General features: G+C 40.8%; 1 protein-coding gene across 1 annotated transcript; it reads left to right on the forward strand.

Annotated features, from left to right (window-relative positions):
* The first annotated feature begins 12,020 nt into the window (after nt 1-12,020).
* On the forward strand, nt 12,021-15,734 carry LOC147602973 (pentatricopeptide repeat-containing protein At3g03580-like). Its single transcript, XM_086797416.1, has 2 exons — nt 12,021-12,804; nt 12,916-15,734. The coding sequence occupies exons 1-2, from the start codon at nt 12,021-12,023 to the stop codon at nt 15,732-15,734; spliced, it is 3,603 nt and encodes a 1,200-aa protein (XP_086653542.1).
* The last annotated feature ends 6,582 nt before the right edge of the window (nt 15,735-22,316 follow it).

A 22,316-nucleotide genomic window follows, 5' to 3' on the forward strand; every position in this document is an offset into this window, starting at 1 on the left:
AAGTGAATTTCTCTCATACTCTTCCATTGTGCAATTGAGTCATACTCTTTCTAATCCTCTTGCTAATCTCTCTCCCTAATGCATGCTAGTGAGTGTGTGTGAGTGAAGTGAGGTAAGAGGAGAGACGAGTACTCGTAGTGCAACACGATGGTGTGACAACGCTCGCGGGAGGCATAGTGGAATTGCTTCTCAAGGAGTTGTAGAGCTTGGAGACCTCAAGGGTTACGAGCTCGGCCATTAGAAAGATCCTCACGACAGTTGCAGTTCACCAGGAAATCTCTTGTTGGATGTGTTTCAAGAAGGGGGTGAGCCATAACAAATTTTTAGCTTGCTTTAAACCCCTTAGTATTTTTGTAACCATGGTACTCTTTTGGAATCTTCTTGGATGAGAGAGGATCTATGTTTATTTCTTTTTAGTGATAATGTTTATGTTTGTAAATTTGATCCTTTCATCTTTGGGCTCAATTTTGAGACACACACACACACACACACACACATGCATGCGCATGTGCACACATGCACATTTACATGCACACACACACACATAGAGAGAGAGAGAGAGAGAGAGAGAGAGAGAGAGATTCAAAGGCCATAAGGGTCTCTCTAAAGCAGTGAAAAAATATGGCAAGAGAGTATCTATTATGCATATTGGCATGAAAAAATATGGCAAGAGAGTCTCTATTATGCATATTGGCATGAAAAACAGAGAGAGAGAGAGAGAGAGAGAGAGAGAGAGAGAGAGAGAGAGAGAGGAAACTACATTAACTTCTTTAGACCACTAGGGTGGTCTATAAGACCAAAAATACATTACAACATATCAATGGGTTACAATGATCTTGGTAAATAACATAAATGAAAAAGAACCTAAATCTAACAGCATCATGAGCTGCATACAAGTAAGTAGTGGCTAATTGAGGGTATGACTGTACAACTATAGAGATTGAGGCTCATGGGGGCGGTGGCATCTTGGAGAGTGGTGACCCAACAACTATGTAGAGCTCCTTAATATCTGCCTCTCGTGTGGGAAAGTATTGTAATGTCTCTCCAGTATCTTCAAGATCTGAGATTAATGAGGGAATTGTTCTCTCTATCTCACCGGTCTTAGTCATCTGCTAGCCCTTAGCATATGGAATGCTCTCATTATGGATCCTCTTGGGAACCTAAGTGTCAGAGAATAAGCTGATATTGGAAGGTCTGCTATTGGAAGGTGATGTCTAACCTATCTGCTAGATGAGACCCCCTCTCGCTATATCATTTAAGACTGATCTCCTGAAAGGGGGCAAAGAAGCTTGTGATAGAGATCTAGCAGGTAGAGGTGTGGACGGCATCATGTACATGTCTTTGTGATGCATGCATTAAGCTATCTATGTGTCGGTGAAGCTCCATGAGGTATTGTACAAGACATCTCTAATCAAGGTAATCCATGACACGAGCGAGTGGCCCAAATCCATCTCTGAAAAGGCAATGAAATCTCCCTATGTCTCATAATATACGAGGCATCTACAAACATAATGCTCTTTTATCTCCACCTTAGTGAGCACAACTGACATATATTCTCCTCTTATCACAGCTCTTCTAGTCTCCACCCACTGTGCAAACAAGTGATGTGAGGAAACCCTAATTTGGCCAATAGCTATCCTCATCACATGTGACATATGTTTGAGCACATACTGGGGTTTCTAGATGAAGGAATCCTCTCTAAGGTGGAGAAAATGATCTTGGTAAAAGTGTATTTTGGTGGCCCTGCTGAGGAGCCACCCATGTAGTGTGTACCTCTAGTCTCGTGAGATGAGTGTGAATGAGGTGATTAATATATCTTGATGGGTGAGTGGGAGGAATAGGGAGTCAAGAATATAATCAAAGGGGGGAGACGGTTGATATGAAATCCATGAGCCAGAAACCACTGTGTAACCTTAGCATGCCAATATTTTCCATTCTCTCTGCTAGCCTCAGGAGTATATTTGCTTTGCTCAATGCATACACTCACGTTAAATGTAGGTAGTTATCTAAAAAATGGCATCCACCCTATGAAGGTGACCCCAAGATACAAATAAAAACTCACAATCTCCATCTCAGCCCCAGCATATAGGAAACCCATGCCTTTTATCGCCAAGTGATGTGTAAACACCATGACCTTTGTTTTCCCAAGGTTAAATACCAAATCTTGTTTCTTACAAAACGCCTATAGTGCACCTAGGTGTCTCTAGAGGCCTTCTCTGGATTCTAAAATTAACACAATGTCATCAGCATATAATAATAATATGGTACCAAAGTATCAAGAAGCACAACGCCTGTCCCTCCAAATCTATCAATGAATTCCAAGATCTCATCTATGTAGAGGCCAAAAAGTGTAGGCGATATTGACGCCCTCAGAAGAGAAGACACCCAAGTGGTAACATCAGACAAAGATCCCTATGTGGCAGAGGAAACAGAGCACGTTCTGACCTCTATCCTCCTCGCCTATCCTATAGGTGATAATAAGTATGTCCTAATAATAGATATTCAAGCTGTATTACTATGTCCTAATAACAGATATTCAAGCCGATTTGATATTAGGGAGGATTGTTGTCTTGCATCATCGCATAGAATCTTGAAGAAGAAGATGATTTCATTGATCCAAATGTGAATAAATATCTTCTACTAGATTCAAATGTCAAGGATAGTGAGTTTCGTACTCCTTCTAAGACATTAGTAATGATGTACAAGGATGCATTATGAAGCCAATCTTCCCACTGAGATGAAGAGGAATTTCAAGCTACTCAGCAAAGACACAATATTTTGTATATGGGAAAGCAAGGGGAGTCTTCATCCATCCAGGACACCAACTCAACAATCAACAATGATTTACTTGTTAATGATGACGAGAATCAAAATGTCTGCTTACAATAATGTTGAGTATCTTGATGAAGTTCCATATTGCAGTTGTTTTGATGACTTATGGGACAACATTGTTTTGCAACTAGTGGTGTATGAGGATGATTTTCTGAGCGTGCATTAGGAAAACAAGAAGGAGGATTGGGAAAGGACTCAACACTGGGAGAGTAAATTAGCCAATTGAAATTTCCACAATTCATTATATTCCACAAAAAAAATTCTCAAAGGATAATGCAGAATTCCCATTGTTTGCCACAATCAAGACATTATCTAGATATCTTGGGGATATCCCATCAAGTGGAATGCAGACAAAGTCATGCTTTTGGAGAACCAGTTAGCAGTGTAAAACTTTGGGCAAGGCTCCGGAGTGTATACTCTAAGGAGTCAATATTACTTAGCCTATACCGCATATGGATGAACATGTGGGATCGGGGATCGCAAGATGCTAAGTGAATATGGCAAAAGGGAGCTTCTCAAATCCAAAAGACTGAGAGTTCTGCCAGTTTTACAATTACAGGATGATGATGAGCCATTTTCAAAGAGGGCAAGGCTTCATGCACCAGAGGATGCTAGTTAGAAAGATCAAGAGTAGTAGTAGCATCTTATCTCTTGTAATAATTGGCTCTTTGATGTAATACAATGACACTTCAGGTTATGTTCATTTTTGAAGTAAGACTGTTTCATGTCTTTGTTTTCTTTCACCTTTTAACATTGTTAATACTTGCATTATATCTCCTCCATATATCTTGCTTTTTTTCTTTATTTAAAAGTGTCATTGCTTGACTAATTTTGGATTCTTTGAACTACTCCTTCATTTTGGCTTTGTGTACAAGCTTCCTATATGTCCATTGATGCAATTCCTCTAAAGTGTTAGCCTTCTATGCTCCTCCATCATGTCTCGTATGATTGAAATACCCAGAGTGTGTTTTCTCCTTTCCTTGGGTTGACCGTATTGATAAACTACTATAATCCTTTGCAAACCAAGGAGTATGATTGCAGATGATATGTTGTAAAAGAATAAAACATGCTTTAATTACTAAATTGTTAAACATATAGTTTTAGAACTAGTTCAATGTATAATGAATCAAATACCATATAGTAGGTGATGTGTTGATCCATCCTCCATGTAGCAGTCTATTGATCTATTGAACTCATCTATAATTGTTTGTGAAAGATCTCATGGTCCTTAGTCTGCACTTTCAAATCACAAAACTGAAACATAGTGTCTAAAGATTTCTACACGTTGCCCTTACGTGATCTTGCATGACTATTGTCCGCATGGTCTACTACTACGTTATGAACACATTTCCATCGATTGTATTTTAGGGTCTGCACTAATCGTCTTCTTTGACGACGAGGGTTATCCTCTAGTGTTGGTGGTGAAGATAGAAACCTTCCTCCATTAATACCCCCAATGGAAGGTTTCTTAGGTACATCCCTTCCATCCTTAGACCTTTTTTCATCTTGTTCAATCTTTGCATGTCCACCACGCAAACCAATGTCTGATAGAACTTTCTCTAGTGCTTTGATGGATTTAATATTTGCTATATTGGGCCATAGAGTCCATGAAAAACATATGTATAAGAATAAAAGTTTTTTAATGACTTTGTGAAGATCATGCATTGTACAAATGTGGACTCTCGATAATAGAATATCAAGAACTGGCTTGAAGTTTGGGTCTTTCATGTGTCTATCCAGTTCCTTCTTCTAATACCTTTATAAAGCACCTTTGCACTACACATGCAGTATAATAAGGGGCTTTTGAATTGGCACCCTTTGACACATTGTACATACATTTCAAAGCCTTAAGATCACTTGCCATATGCCACTCCACAGTATAATGTCCCATGCCTTCCACATCTAAGATTGATTCATTTCACTGTCTTCGCTAATGATCGTGGGTTACATAAATGTCCTATGAAAAACCCAATGTAGAATATTAAATTTTTATGAGTCGACTTGTATAATACATAAAGGATATAAGAATGCAACACTTATTGCCTACTATAGCTCATGTTTTTGCATAAGCAAATATATATAAAAGTTACCTCAAAGGATCCCAAAGAGAATATATTATTTTTGGATTGAACACTAAAAGTTCTAGGATATTTTTTTTAATTGATCGATCAAGTGCCCTATTCATCAGTGTGATTGTAACCTTTTCTAACTTTCTCTCCTTTACAATTTGACATTTATCAAGATTTAGCACAAAGTTGAGGACACCATCATATTCTTTAGGAGTAACTTCAAAAAATTGAACTCCATATGATTGCAAGGTCTCTAAGTCATAAAAAAATATTATTATATCTATTGTAGACCACAGATCCCATTGTGCAACATATGTGTCTTCAATATGAAATGGGGTTCCCAATGCTTGCAGTACCTCCTCATGTTCTTGTTTATGCATCTTTTTTAAATTGAAGAAGGATTTGGCAATAATTATCCTTTCATAATAGATCCCTTCATCTTTGCCTGCGCAAAGTCTTATAAATGGTTGAGTATCCTCTGTGTGATATACTCACCTCATCAAGTATTGCATGGATGTCTTGTGGATTGAGTTTATTCTCTTTGATAAAGTCCTCTATCTGCTTATGTGACCTTCTTTTATTTATTATCCTTCATCATTGCTTCTATATATTGGTGATTCAAAAGAAGCCTAAAATGTGTGCCAAAGGTTCTGTCATTGATTTGGATTCTTTATCAGGGTGCAATAATGATCTAATGTCAAATTGAAATACACCAATTGATATACATGAACATATGCAATAATGATCTGATACCAAATTGAAATGCACAAATTAATATACATGAACATACACAATAATGACAAAAATAATAATACGATGTTTATAAAAATATTACAATAACAACAATCACTAAGTAATAGAAAGGAACTTACTTGAGTGCATGTATTTTATTTTTTATGCCACTACCTCCTAGCTTCATCCCCTGAGCTTTTTTTCTTCTCTACAAAGACCTAATGAGGTCTTCTTAAGCATTAATTTATCCCTTTGTTTTCCAAGCCCTAAAATGGTTTCCTTGTTGCTTAATAACTTCTACACACATTGCTTCATGGTTTGTTTCAAATAAATGTTCTCCTTCTCAAACAAGTCTCTTTCTAATTTAAGAAGATTGCTTGTTGCTTCCAAATATGATGTGTATATCCAAGGAGCCCATTATAGCCATCTCCAACAAAGTTAAGCAAAGATGTCATATCCCTAAATGGGAGTGTGGAGTTTATAAAAGGCTCTTTAGGATATAGCCTCCCATCAATCTATAAATCTATGTTTTTCTTCCTTTGCATCCTAAACATTTCTTTAGAAGTAGTAGACAAAGTATTGGGTTTATTTCTCTTACTCAAAGGTTCATATTCACGTTCAAGATCGATGTGCAGGTTATACATGTCTCTCCTCTCCCCATCTTCTTGATCCTCTCTATGTTCATCCTTGCTTTTTATAACCCTAGTAACAAAATGAGAATGTAAAGAAAAAGTTTCTATTTACTTTATTTTATTGTTTAGGCGTCTTTTTCATTGAAATTTTGAAAGAGATGCTATTTTGGCCTGTACGCAGATTTTTAGAGATATGAGCCAATTAACTCTGAAAATTGACCACTTTGTTCTTCACGTACTTAAAAAGAAAAAGTGATTAAAAACTTTGAGGATTGGAGAAGAGGGATGTATCTTTTATATTTTAAAAGAAATGGAGAGAAAATATACTAAACTCAATTTTATCTTTTTTAAAAATACTTTATGGGTTATCTTTCTCTAAGCTAAGTTGGCACTTCTTAGAGGGCCCAAAGTTGAGTCCAAAGTTTCCCTAATGTATGCTGGTAAATGATTCTATCCATGTTCTTTTTTTGGTCTCAACTAGCCAAGGAGTTCTTCAAGCTTGTGTCAACCTTGTTTATCTTGTCTGCATCTGTTCCTTTTTAGGCCCATTTGACAAAGAGGGGAGAAAGGAAGGGGAGGAAAAATGGAGAAAATCCAAGTACCAAGATTAAGGAAATCAAGAAGGATAAGAACCTCGATCAAGAAAACCAAGAAGATTGAGAGAGAGAGAGAGAGAGAGAGAGAGAGAGAGAGAGAGAGAGAGAGAGACTTATGTTGCTACCTTAGGGACTTGAGCAAGTGTGGGTGGGAAAAGGGAGGCAGAGGGATGCAAATATCATGAGACAAATGGAGCATAGCAGCGCAGGAAAAGGTAGCACATATGTTCAACTCGAACATAGTTCTTGTGCACACGATACAAAAAGAGCATGGAAAGGTCACACCTGTGCATGGTGCATGATGTGGGAGCAGAGGCTAGGGGTGGAGGCTCACCCCATGTTGGGTGTGTGAGAGAGAGATGTCGAGCTACATACACATGGGGGGAAAATAAAAAGCTACCATTGTGTGTGTGTGTGTGTGTGTGTGTGTGTGTGTGTGTGTGTGTGTGTGAGAGAGAGAGAGAGAGAGAGAGAGAGAGAGAGAGAGAGAGAGAGAGAGAGAGAGAGAGAGAGAATTGCAAAGACCATAAGGGCATCTGAGACACTGATAAAATATTCCAAGAGAGTATCTCAATGCATATTGGCATGCAAACATGTAAGGCAATTAAAGCAACTATTTAACTACATAATACAAGCTAAAAAAGGTTGAATATACTAGCTTTATACAAGGGTGTCATATGCACATAGTTTTGTGAGAGAAGACTTGTAAATATCCATGGAGCATCTACTCCTAGGGATCACCCTTAAGAGCTATGCTACATCCCAATATCTTTGTATAATATTGGCTACTTATTAGTTGACTATTCTAAGACTATCTTGTGTGGGCCTTAAACATATCAATTTAATGGTAACAGCCTTCTTTGAATTTGATCCATGTATGTGAAGCCATGATTAAAAATGTCTCTAGATAAGGGTGCACATGTATATCATCATGCAATTCTTGGGACTGGTTTGTTGTTCAAGAGTGAAAGGTTTCCTAATTCTCTTCTTGAAATACTTTGTGGTGGCTTAGTAGAAAAACACAAGGAGGCTCTCTAATTTTCTAATACTCTCTCTAGAACTCTAGCCCTTATTAGATTGTCTATATGCTTTATTATCTCTAAAACAAAGAAGCCTAGAAATTGTTGATATAAAGCGTGAGATATCCCAAACCCCTTTTAAAAAAGTAACGAAACCTAGAAAGGTAGTGCTCTTTCATCTTAGTCATGCAAGTGACAAAGATAATTTTACTCTCCCAACAAATTTCACACACAGTCAACAAAGCCTTTTTTGTGGTTATAGTCCTCATAAATCCATGTCTCACATTGAAAGAGAGTTGTGAGGAGCTTTGAACCTGACAATGACAATCCTCCTCAAAGCATTTGACATATAATTCCGAAAGTATTCATGCTTTCTCAAGAGACCTTAATATGGAAGATTTAATGGCTCAATCCATGTTCAAAAGACATGTAGCTAAAGAAGTTCCATTTGAATCTTGTAATTGAGCTCTTGTTTAGAAAGGTTGAGGTTGAGTGTGATCATGGGATTATGTGTGTTCTCATTAGTCAAAATGGCTAATATTTACAAGCCTCATATTTACAATGACTTTAGGGGCCGAAAGATTGAAATAGGCTTGGCCAAGCCTTGACACACAAGGAGGAGCTTCAAAGGCATCATAGAAAGTAAACAAGGTGAAACAAGAGATCTTAAGAGAAAGAAGCAAGTCAAAACAAAACAAAAATAATAGTCATATGCTTGTAGGCATTCAAAATCATAAAAAGAAGTCATGGGAAGAATCCTAAGCTGGTATATGAGAAGCAAAAATGCATAAGGCATCATAAAAAATAAACAAGGTGCAACAAGAGATCTTGAGAGAAAGAAGGAAGTCTAAACAAACCAAAAATAATAGTCATATGGCTTATAGGAGTTCAAAATCATTAAAAGAAGTTGTGGTGGGAAGAATTCTAGAGCTAGTATTGGGAAGCACAAATGCATAAGGCTAGGTATTTTTCCTATAGAAGATGAATGATTATGATTATCACAATGAAATCTATTGACCCTTTTGTTTTTTTATTGTGAACAAGAGCTTCTATCATCACTAGGCATGTCACTTCCCCTTACTTTGCTATGATGGTTTTCTTTGCATCTAACATTAACAAATTTATAGAACTTGATGTATATGGGTGTACTCGAGTTATCAGAGTTGTGTTAGAATTGATGCTAAGTTGATGTCTAAATAGGTGTCCAACTACACAATCCATACAAACAATCCCCACAAAATGGTTAAAATTTCCCTAGATAAATCTTATTTGGGAAATTTGGGAGTTTTTTGCACATCCAAAACACTCCATGCAACCTGTTGGAGCATATTGTAAAGCTCCATACATGGAAATATAGTGGACCCTTTTATTCTCTATTTAGCACATCACATTCCTATCTTCCACTTGATCTTCATACATGGTGTTGAATTGGCCCCTTTTATTCTCCTTTTATTGCTATCTTGCAGTTGTTTTTTAGCCTTGTTCTTCTCACAATGTCTTGCTATGTTGAGACCAATGGTGTGATAATTTGTTGTGGAAGGAAAACAGGCAAAGAGATAGGTGCCCTTGGTGGCTCTTGAAATTGCAATATTAGCCTTTGAGGTCCTTTAAATGATGTCCTTTGGCTAGTTTCTGACTCTCAACTCTTGTAGTTTTAAGCATCATGATTCCCCACTCTATTACAATGTGGCAAAAAGTAGTTCCTTGATTGTGAGTGGGGATGGACACTTGTATGTGGTATGGTTTCATTACAAATAACACATCATACATTAATGTAATTGCGCTATGACTACAACCTTGGTGAGATAAAGCTTGGATCATGATTATTATTAATCTTCATCTACTTTGGATCATGGACACAAGTCCTTGAGGAGCATTGGCCATTGAGAAAATTTAAATTTAAAAAGGGAACTTACATACATAGAGAGCTGAGCTCATGATGACAAATTTTGTATAAGATTATTCTATCATAATAGGTTTTATACAAGATTATATAGAGTTATTTAAATGTCCATTATTCATTTAATTATGCTTGAGTGAAGATATTTAGCCATGTATTGATTGAATAATAGAATGATTAATCTACAATATAAGTAATGTAAATATTAAATCAGTGATATAAGACATTATGACTAAAATAAATAATTGAATAGAGACTTTAGAAATAGAAAAGATAGTCACTTTTGTTTTCATGGAATTGGCTACTGTTTGGGCAGCAGCTGGTTTCGTGGGCACAACAAGAATGAGCAGAAGTAAGTGGGATTTTTGCCTTTGGATGAAAATTGCCTGATATACCCAATGGAGAATCTTGGACTAGATTCCAAAATGTACAGCACGTGTGGGTTGTGTGGATAAATTTTTCATGTTTTGAGGGGTTCCTTTTTGTGGGCTTGTTAGATTTGAGATATGTGGTATCAGCAGTTGGTTTATGTTGTAATTACTCAGTTCAGTGTATTCTTCCATTGCCATTGTGGGTGCTCTAAATAGCACAAAAACCATTAAGTGGTTTCAATTTACTGGTGGAGACACAAATATTTTGAGTAGTGTACTGCCACTCCATAATAATTTGAGCCAGACTGACCTTAAATGTTTTGTTGGAAATCAATTCTCCATCGTTTGTATGTATTCCTTGGGTACTGGCTAGCTCAGGTTTGTAAGGCCCACTTTATGAGTAGTAGCCATCTGGATATGTTTATAAGGCCCCCTTTATGAGTAGTAGCCATGTCTGAGCAGCCTGGATATGTTTGTAAGGCCCCCCTTTATGAGTAGTAGCCATGTCTGAGCAGCCTGGATATGTTTGTAAGCCCCCCCTTTATGAGTAGTAGCCATGTCTGAGCAGCCTGGATATGTTTGTAAGGCCCCCTTTATGAGGCGTAGCCATGCGTGAGCAGCCTCGATGCTAGCACGCATACCCTTTTTGAATACGGGATGTTGGCCATTGGAGGTCAGACGGTTTGTAGACAGCTTAGGTATGTGACATGCAAGTTTGGACCAATATTCCCATATCAGAACTCACTAAGGGCCGAAGGAGATCCACTCGGAGATGACATTTCTTCAGTTGTGGGGCCCCAACAGGCTGTACGGATGGGATTGGAAGCTGCACTAGGACCAAAGTTTCCCTGTTAGCTCCTATGTTACCTTGGATCAGTGGTATAGTTGTTTGGAATATGACTACAAGCCAGCCATGGAATCTTCCTTCACAGCACACAGGTGGGAAGCAATAAGCAATGTGTTATAACCAATTTTCGGCAGTAATTCAATAGTATTATCCATCTCTGTTTGTAATTTCTTACATTTTTGGTCATGGGAAATGTATGTGCACCATACAATGTGAGGTGTGTGCTTTTGACACACCTGTGCCAATATGCAAACATCGAGAAAGTGCCTTCTGGTGATGTATTCTACCGACTATGTATTTTTTTATGCCCTTGCAGTGGATGAAAGATAGGATTGAGGATTACTTGAGAAGTAGAGGGTTAGTGAGGCAAACAACCATAGTGTGCTTGAGATATTCTTGCACATGTGAAAAGAAGCAAGAGCTTGAGGATATTCTTGCATAAAGCATATATGTTTTCAATATGCTTGCACCAATTTCAAAAGAAGATCTTGGATTGGATCAGATCAATTAGGACAGCTGAATGATCACACTTACCATCATACTTACTAAAGTTTGGCTGAGTCCAGATGACGGTTGTTAATGTTGTGGGAGTTTGGAAAGGAGCTGTAGGGTGGCTGTACACAGTTTGAGGAGTACAAGCAACCAGAAGCAAAGCCATTCCCCCACACTCTGCCTGGGATTGGGTGGTGGGTAGGGTTGCAGATTCATATTTTCAATAAAGTCCTCTAAAAGCATCAGTTGATCATGGATCGAAACTTTTGCTGTATAACAGGAAAGGTTCTCCTTGCATCTCTTTACAACTCCAATGCAATGCTGCATCGGTTGGCCAGTTTAGTGAAGAGGTCAAAAACTTTATATTACAAGCATGTCTTGTTGTGTCATGGGATAGGGAATCAAAGTCAGAGAAATGAATTGGCACAAGGCATTTTCTGGTCAAGCATTCTCAAATTCTTTGTCCCACCTTGGTGAAGGAGTGGGTACTACTGGATACATATAAACCACAGCTTCTAGATAACGGCAGCATGGAAATGCAGAGCTTAGAGGGTGCTTTTGCTTCTCTGGAAGAAACATACAGTTTACTTCATGTGGAGGACTTTGTTTGCATTCTGCAGAAGTGCAGAAAGGAGAAAAATCTGGTGTATGCCAAGCGAGTGCATGTTCACATTTGTGATTATGGATTGGAAACTCATGCAGCGCTTGGAAATTACCTTGTCCCCATGTTTGTGGAAAGTGGAAGCGTGTCCCATGCCCAGCAAGTTTTCAACAGGCTGGTCAATCGGAGTGAGCATTCTTGGACTTCTCTCTTGCAAGGGTTTATTGAATGTGGAAAATTCCGGCATGCCTTCAATCTCTATCCAAAAATGCAGGAGAACGGTGTGTATCCCAGTGAGTATACATTCGTAGCTCTTCTGAAAGCTTGTGGTAGGTTGAAATCCGTGGAAAGAGGCCGTGAAATTCATGTGGAAATTGTCGGAGAGGGATTCGAAGAAGGTTCATTTGTTGGCAACACTTTGGTGGATATGTATGCCAAATGTGGCTCGCTCATAGAAGCTCAAGATGTGTTTGAGAGTTTGACACTGCGAGATATTGTCTCTTGGAGCGCAATTATTGCAGGGTATGCTGAACATGGGTTTGTGGAAGAAGCAGTGAAATGTTTAAAACAGATGCAACTGGAGGGTGTGACATTAAATGTGGCCCCATTTATTTGCATTTTGAAAGCATGTGCTAGTATACGAGCCACAGATTGGGGTCGAGAAATACACGTGCAGGTTGCCGAGGAAGGATTTGAAAGAGATCTTTTTGTTGGCAACACTTTGGTAGCACTGTATGCCAAATGTGGCTCACTTGTAGAAGCACAAGAAGTGTTTGACGAGCAGCCAGTTCGAGACTTAGTGTCATGGACTGCACTGATGTCAGGATATGTGGAACATGGGCTAGGGGAAGAAGCCCTGAGTTGTTTGGAGCAGATGCAAGGGGAGGGCATTCCTATGGACGCTGTCACATCCATTTGTGGTTTGAAAGCTTGTGCCAGCATAGGAGCCATAGAGAAAGGTCGAGAAATGCACATTGAAATTGCAAAAGAGGGATTTGAAAGAGAGCATTTTGTCGGCAATACCTTGGTCGATATGTATGCCAAATGTGGCTTACTTGCTGAGGCTCATGAAGTGCTTATGGAGCTACCAGTTCGAGATGTAGTCTCTTGGAATGCATTAATTGCAGGATATGCTGACCATGGGCTTGGTAAGGAAGCACTTGATTGCTTGGAAATGATGCAGTTGGAGAACCTTTCCCCTGGTGCAGTCTCATTTGTTTGCAGCTTGAAAGCTTGCGGCAGCATAAGAGCCATAGACAAGGGCCAAGAAATACACACTGATATTACACAAGAGGGATTTGAAAGAGAGAATTTTGTTGGCAACAGTTTGGTGGATATGTATGTTCGTGTTGGCCTACTTGCAGAAGCACAACAAGTGTTTGATGAGCTTCACTTTCGAGATGTCGTTTCGTGGAATGCACTAATTGCTGGTTATGTTGAGCATGGGCTTGGTGAAGAGGCATTGAACCATTTGCAACAGATGGAGTTGGAGGCCGTGTCTCCAAATGCTGTCACGTATTTGTGCAGCTTGAAAGCCTGTAGTAGCATAGGGGCCATAGATAGGGGCCATGAAATACACATTGAGATTGCCATAGAGGGATTGGAAAGCGATCATTTTATTTGTAATGCGTTAGTAGACATGTATGCAAGATGTGACTTAATGGAGGAAGCACAGGAAGTGTTTCACGAGTTGCCTGTTCGAGATGTAGTGTCATGGAATGCAATTATCACAGGATATGCAGACCAGGGGCTTGGGAAGGAAGCTTTGGATTGTTTAGAACAAATGCAAATGGAGGGTGTGTTTCCAAATGTTGTGACATTTGTTTGTGGGTTGAAAGCTTGTGGCAGCGTTGAAGCCATAGATAGGGGGAGAGGAATACATGCTGAGATTGCCAAAGAGGGTTTTGAAACAGATCTGACTGTTGGAAATACTTTAGTTGACATGTATGCAAGCTGTGGCTCACTTGCAGAAGCACAGGAAGTGTTTGGCGAGCTGGCGATTGCAGACGTAGTCTCATGGAATGTCCTTATAAACGGGTATACTGACAAGGGATTTGGTGAGAAAGCACTGAACTGCTTGGAAATAATGCAGTTGGACGGCACGTCTCCAGATGCTATCACCTTTGCTTGCATCTTGAAAGCTTGTGGCAGCATAGGAGCCACAGACAAGGGCCAGATAACACATGCCAAGATTATTAAAGAGGGTTTTGAGTGCGATTCTTTTCTTGGAAGTGCTTTGGTGGACATGTATGCCAAATATGGCTTGCTTGCAGAAGCACAGCTAGTGTTCAGTGCGTTGTCAGCTCGAGATGAAGTCTTGTGGACTGCACTAATTGCGGGGTATGTAGAACATGGGTCTGGCAAGGAAGCACTGAACTGCCTGAACCTTATGCAATCCGAAGGTGTAAATCCAACTGAAGCCTCATGGAATGCTGTGATCTCTGGCTGTGCTGAGCGAGGAGAAAGTGAGAAGGCTTTTTTGCTATATGCACAAATGCAAGATCAAGGCCTGCCACCAGATAATGTGACCTTTGTCAGCATTTTGACGGCGTGTGGAAAAATGGCAGCTTTAGAGACTGGAAAAAAAATCCATGCCCAAATTTCCTCTAGTAGGCTTGATGCTACTGACGTCATCATATCAACTGCCCTTATTGACATGTACGGTAATTGTGGAAGCATGATAGACTCCCAGCAGGTGTTTGAGGCAATGCCTACGAAGGATTCTATGAGATGGACCGCATTGATAACAGGTTATGCTCGCAAAGGAGAGAATGAAATGGTTTTTGCTTTGTTTGAAAGGATGAGAGAGGAAGGATTGCGGCCAAACGAAGTTATGTATCTTGTTGTTCTCACAGTATGCTGTCATGCGGGTCTTTTGGACAAGGGCCGAGCCTATTTTGAGGCTATGAGGAAAGAGAGTGACATCACTCCATCTATCAAGCATTATAATTGCATAATTGATCTCCTTGGCCGTGCCGGCCAAGTTAATGAGGCTGTTGTGATGTCAAACACCATGCCTTTTGAACCTGATCTCGTGACATGGAGCACCATGTTGGGTGCTTGTAGGAAGTGGGGTAATATAGAGCTGGCCAGACAAGCCTTCGAATGTGCTGTGAGGCTGGATAAGCATCATGTTCCGGCTTATTACTTGATGTTTAATGTGTATGCAGATGCTCACATGTGGGAGAATGCTAAGAAGATTGAAGCAATGAGATTAAATGCACAAGCATGGAAGGAGCCTGAAAAGAGTTGGATTGAGATAAGTGGAGTTGTGCATACTTTCATGGTAGGGGAGGATAGGGCACATCCTCAGTTAGAGGAGATATGGGCCAAGCTAAAATGTGTTTGTGTTGATATGGACGATAAATGTGATGTACCTGATTTTGATTTTGTGATAAGGGGCAGGACTGATAATGGCAAGAAAATTGGAGTATGTGGACACACTGAGAAGCTGGCTATCTCATGTGGTCTTATTAACACATCTGAGGGGACACCCATACATGTTAGAAAGAACCGCCAGGTTTGCGATGATTGTCACACAGCTGCAGTAATTTTATCTAAGACAGAACACCGGACTATTTTTTGTAGAGATGCAGTATGTTTACATGTGTTCAAGGAAGGCAAGTGCTCTTGTAGTGACTGATCTTAAAATGTGTATACATGGTAGAGATGCAGTATGTTAACATGTGTTCAAGGCAAGTGATCTTGTAGTGATTGATCTTAAAATGTTGCTAATAGTCTGGAAATTACATCACCTACTGTAACATCTTCATGACATCAGTATTCAATCATGTCTAAACAGCTAACATTTAGCATAAATATCTCTTCTCTGGTTGGGATGGGTGTCAATCCTCAGTAGCAACCTTAACAGATGCAACCACTAGAGTATATCCTGCCGCTACCTTATATGATGTGCAGTAGGCCCAGAGAGCTACTGTAAGCTTATGCTCCCAATCTGTTCGATTTGCTTCCACTGTCTTTGTCAGTATGGTACACAAAATCTTATTGGCACTTTCTGTGCTTGACCATTTGCTTGTGGGTAGTAAGGTGATGATTTACGATGGATTACCAAGAATCCTGCAAGCAATTGATTAATCACCTCATTTAATGAAATGCGAGCCGCGATCACTCACCAATTCCAATGGGCAGCCAAATCGTGATATGATTTGCTCATATACAAATTTTGCAGTTGTTTGCACATCAGCTTTCTTTGAAGTTCTGGCTTCCGCCCGCTTCGTGAAATAATCCGTGGCTATACGATTATGTAGCGGGCTTGTGATGGATTAGCCGCTGGACTAATCGGCCCTACAAAATCTATTCCCCATTTCTCGAATGGTTGTCTGACAATGATGGGGGTTAGTGGCATCTTATCTCCTTTTTGTGGGATAGCGAAATGTTGGCATTCTTCGCATCTTTTGACAAACTCTATGGCATCCCCCTGAATAATGTAGGCCACCAGAGTCCAGGTTGGAGCACCTTTCGAGCTGTAATTTCTCCACCAAAATGCCGGCCTACTATCCAAGAATGAGACTCTTCTAGTATGGTCACGAATTCATCCTCTCTTATGCACCGTCTGAGCACATTGTCTTTGCCCAGTTTATACAATTCTCCGACAATCAATTGATATGGTGCCGCAAGCTTGATAAGCTTCCACATCTTATCTTTGTTTAAGGGTACGTCCTGTGGCAAGAAGCCATAAGCCAAATACTCTGAGATTTCACCACTCCACTCAGGTACCATATCCATTTTGAATAGACGAGCATCAGGAAGGTCATCGTCGACGCCAGTTTGCTGGTTATCCATTTGGAACTCTGGACAGGTAGTCGACCAACACACGCTGTGTTCTCTTCCTTACCGTGATGACAGTAAAGTCAAATTCCAACAACAATAGTAGCCAACGTGTGATTCTTCTTGTGGTGCAAGGTTTATTCACTAGATATAGCAAGGCTTGATGGTCTACAAAAAATATGAATTCGTTAGCCAAGAGATAATGTCGATATGTCTTGACTGCGTAGACCATGGCCAGTCCTTCTCTTTCGGTAGTGGTGTAGTTCACCTCTACATCATTCAACTGACGGCTAGCAAAGAAAACTGGATAGTCTAATTTGAACTCACCAGGTTGGTGGGCTAGCATGCAACCATTGGCAAAATTTGACGCATTGATGTGTACGTGGAATATAAGATCCCAATTTGGGGTCGCAAAATGGGTGCGCTTGCCAAGGCTTGCTTCAGACGACCATAATCCCCTTGACACACTTTGGTCCACTCAAAGACAATGAGCAGTTTATACAAGGGTCTGGCTATCTCAGCATAAAATATGATGAAGCGTCGGTAATAACCCACATGACCCATAAACCTTTGCACCAATTGTAGTAGGTAGGTGGTGGTTCCTTTATCTGTGGATATACCACTTTTTGAGACTATGTGCCCCAGTATCACACCATGCTTGACCTGAAATTGGCACTTCAAGGGGTTTAATGATATCTGCTATAATCGGCAACGTTCAAACACTTTCCTCAAGCAGGTCAAATGATCTTCCCATCGAGAATGTGCACAAAGATCATCAATGAACACTTCCAACCACTTTTGCAAGTAGTACTTAAAAGCTGTGCACATTAATCGTGAAAGGTTGCCGGGGCATTTGTGAGACCGAACGGCATGACCTTGTAAGCAAATGTCCCCCACATAGTGTTGAAGGATGTCTTATGTTGGTCTTCTGGTGCTATGGACACCTGATTGTACCCGAAAAACCCATCCAAGAAGAAGTACGCTTCCCTCCCAGAGCCACTCTTTCCAAGACATGTTTGGTATACGGTAATGGGATAATGGTCCTTTCGAGTGGCTGCATTCACTTTCTTAAGATCAACACATACTCTCAGTTTTTCATTCTTTTTAGGCACTATTACAATAGGTGACAACCAATCCGTATGTTCGATCTCATAGATAAAGTCAACAGCAACAATGAGCTTATCAATTTCCTCCTTTACAATTGCTACATACTTTGGATTCATCTGGTATGGTTTCTGCCTGGTAGGCCGTGAGCCTTCCATAATTAGAATCATATGTTGTACCACCTGTGGTGGTACCCCTTTCATTTCCTTGTAACTCCAGGTGAAACAATCCTTGTATTCCTTGAGAGGAGAGCAATGAGCTATTCTTCTTCTACAGAAGTCAAATCTTTAGCCAATGTATACGGACCTTGCTTCTTCCCCTGGTCCCGCAATATTAACCTCCTTGACTTCTACCAGGCTATCCTATGATATCGACAGCCCGGACCACCCTTCGATCATCTATTGTGTATAGTTCTTAAAATGGTCGGATACTGAAAGCACATCGGTTTTGTCCTTTTTGTTTTTTTCCATGATCTTCTTAGCCTCACGCTCTGCCTCTGCCAAGGCTTTGTTGCATTTTCGGTGCCCTGCTTTTGTAAGTTTGGGTGTATCAATTTCTTGAAGGGTGATTTTCTCTTGATCCTTCCCTTCCAATGATATTTTGCTCAACTCTTCGCTCTAATCCTTTGAGAATTCATCATGTATCCTTGTATCCTCAAGGTATCTCAAACATTGGGCATTCGTAGGTCTGCTTCGTAGCAAGGCGTTTCATCGGGCTAGGTACCGTTTTTGCTCCGCCATCGTCTAAGACATTGATCACTGGTACGGCTTCATGTCATGGTACCTTCTATACTTGATGTCTCTCTTTCTGATTCCTCATCCATGGTTCGCTACTAGTTAACCATGCAGATAGAAGTCGTAGGGATGGTTCCAGATTCCAAATACTGGGTTCCCTTGGGTTGCATTACATCAATTGTAAGCCAACACATGCATCCAATTCTCACTGAAGTCCAGGGGAGGTAATGATGCATACATTCTCGTTTCCTCCTCCTCCTTGGTCTCCCCGTCTATAGGTTGGCATATTTGTAAGGATGTGGTTCGCTCTATTGTGACTGAGTCATTACTGAACAATTACCTTTCCATGGGGTGTGCTTTCCATGCTCTTAGATCAATCTTGAAGATTTGTGAGTCCCTGCGGACATATACATGGTCCAAGGCCCAATCATGCACCAATTTGGCCTCTCTCATGAAGGGTCATCCCAATATTATGTCATATGTATTAGGTTGGCGCGTAGGAAGTCCATGACCACAAATGTATGACGATAGCGAAACGTAAAAAGTCCGAACTTAACATATTCCAAGAGCCGAAGATGTTCCATTAGCCATCTTAACGATTAGATTTGCTCTTTTGAAAACAGGTTTCCCCCAGTTTTCCCAGCAACGTTTGGTAATGATGCTGACACCTGCCCCACCATCCAGGATAGCCAATGCTTGGTATCCATTATGATGAATCGGGATGGTAGCGTTCGTGTTGTCACTCTCATAGTAGCGTCCCAGTTGGTTAACTGGTATTTTAACGATTCGCGTTTCCTTTGTATGCTTCAAGGGTATTTCTGCCCAAAGGTGGCAGAGCCTCATCAATATTATCAGCTAGCCTTAGTCCTCCCTTGACCCATTATTTTGCATTTGTCCATAAGGTGGGTGAATTGCATAACAGTTGCCCCAAGGGCATCCGGACAGGTGTGGATAATACAACCACGCGAGGCTTCCTATATCCCTGGGTTCCTTTGATATAGAGTGTTCTTCCCATCGAGGGGTCTCGTACTCTTCCAAGGGAAAGGAATGAATAGATTCCCCCAACTCATTTTTCTCAAACATTCTAGTCATTGTGTTTGTTTGGGAGTCCTCTTCGGTCCCTTCTAGAATCGGGGTTAGCATGTTCAAGACCCTATTCCAGGGTAGTTCATCTCGTGGGATAGATGGTATCCCTTACTCGACTGGCCCTTGGCTTAGTTTCATGAAGTTGTTGGTACTCTTCGACTAAGACTTTGGCATCTTCTAGCTTCCTTATTTCTTCGTCAGCATTGGGATACTCACCAACCCCCTTTAGGGTTGCTGGTTGTTCTCCTTGCTTTTCCTGGTTTAAGCCTCCAAGTTTGATCCCTTGACCCCCTTCTTCCTTTGATTGTGTGGATCTCCGATATCAATTGTATCTTCTTTAGATCCGTCTTGGATTGTAGCCCGTGTGTCCCCTTTTCCTAATTTCTTCACTCTTCTCCTGTGCTCGGCCAAATCTGGAAATAGTCGCATTCGCTCGGTTCTTTCCCTTGTCTCCTAATTGAGCTTGAGTTTGTGTTAGAACATTGAGCGGTGTGATCTTCCCAAATTGCACACTAATGGTACGAATGGTGGCCTGATTAGCAACAGAAGTGGAACCACTTGCTTGGTAGGGACAATCTTTGATCAAATGATCAATTCCACATTTAGTGCATGTGAGCACTGGCATGTCATTGGGCGTGGTCGCCACTTGTTGTGGTTGGTGTGTATGATTCATATTTATGTTTGGGCATTCGACTACTCGATGTGGCCCACCGTAGCCATAGCATTGAAAAGGTCCTCTTCTCAGATTTGAGTTTATTTCCTTGCCCTTCCATTGTACCGTGGCCTGAAACACAGGTGCTGGCGTGTTGTTATGTAGGACATAGTAATCTGGTGTGACCTCACCCATGTCCTCATAGTATTCCCCACTGAATTCTAAGTCCCATACCAGCTCAACATCTTCTGTTGGCTCTTCAATCATTATTTGATTGATCTTAGCTTGTGGTGGTTGTGGCGGTAGAACTGGTGGTGGTAAGGGCAAAGCGTCTTGTACCCGGAAAACATCCCCCCTAGGTAAGTAAGAAGAATTGGGTTGTCCAGCAATGGTAGTGGTTTGAAAACGGGTGGTGTTGGGGCAAGGCCAATGGGGCTCTATTTGCTGGTAGTTGTGTCACATTCTGAAACCTTGGAAATCTACACATTGACGTGTCATGATTACCCAATTTAACACAATGTGCACAATACCCTGCTGCTGCGGGGGTAGAGGTGACTATGCCCATGACCCATCGTCTCTCTTCCTTCCCTGACCTTTAATTTCTCCAATATGGCATTGCTGAGCTCATCCACAGTCATATGTCCTACTTGTTGCTTGCTTCGAGTTCTAATTTCTGGTGACTCGAGACACATGAAGTCACGGTTGCCCGCAGACATTCTAACATCCTCGGGTTGCGGCAATTCTAATATGTTATCTTCATATTTTATTGCCAATTTGTAGCATGCATCAAGAGTAGCTGGCCGGGCTAGTACTACCAAGTAATCATGCATTTTATGGTCTCTAACCCCTCTCCTGAAACAAGGTAACAATTGATCATCTATCAATCTTTCTCGAAGTTTGCATCTTGAATTCAAGTGTTTCAGGTGAGAAACATAGTCTCTCATAGAGTCATCTTCCTTCTGTTTGATGTTATGTAGTTGGGCCACAGGGCTCCATCTAGCACCACTACGTGCAAAGTTGGACATAAAAACATTTTTTAACCTAGTGAAGTTAACCTTGTCCTCAGGCTTAAGGGTTCTAAACCACTGATGAGCTTTTCCCTCTAAGGTCAGCGAAAAAGCATGTATCATGGTCACATCACTAACCGGTCCGCAGGTTTCACATGTAGATTCAAAAATCTCTACATGATGCTGGATAGGATCCCCATCCCTAGAGAATTTTTGGGCAAGTTTTGAGAAGATATGGGGTTTCATCTGGGAAGGTCGGGGCTCTAGAGTAGAACCTAACTCCCTAACCATCCCCCTGACCATCTCCACTGCAATATTTAACAAGTCTGCCCTTGGGGCTACATTAAGGTCTATGGCTGGATCGTTTCTAGGTCTCTAGGGAATTGCTCCCCCCCTTCCTAGACCTCGTCCCCTACCTGTATTGTCTCTTCTAGGTATCTCAGGTTCATGGACTGGTCCAGTTGTGGTACCCTGGTGGGATTCACCACCAATAGTGGCCTCTGTGCGTCTTTGTGTAATTAAGAGCTCCATGTCTTGTAAGAATGTAGGGTGATTGATCATTAACTCAATATCCTTCTTGGTATAGAGTTGGTCCTCTACTTCTACAACCGAGTTAGCTATGCTACCCTCTTCTTCTCTGGTTGCAAACCCTTCCTCCATTCTGGATTCCTCGTTGATGGGTTCCAGGTTCGGAATTTCTCCATCGCTTCTTCCTGTAGCAATTTCATGTTCTTTTTCTCGTGATTGGAGAGGGTTAACACTTCCTGTCTCCTTTCTCTCAGCTCTTGCCCTACGAGTATCAAGATCTTGTTTCCTTAAGCTCAATTCTCGAAGTTGTCGTTCTACCTCACTTC

This window comes from Cibotium barometz, chromosome 65 (genome assembly GCF_041138505.1).
Source record: "Cibotium barometz isolate CiBa-2024 chromosome 65, ASM4113850v1, whole genome shotgun sequence".
Classification (NCBI taxonomy): domain Eukaryota; kingdom Viridiplantae; phylum Streptophyta; class Polypodiopsida; order Cyatheales; family Cibotiaceae; genus Cibotium; species Cibotium barometz.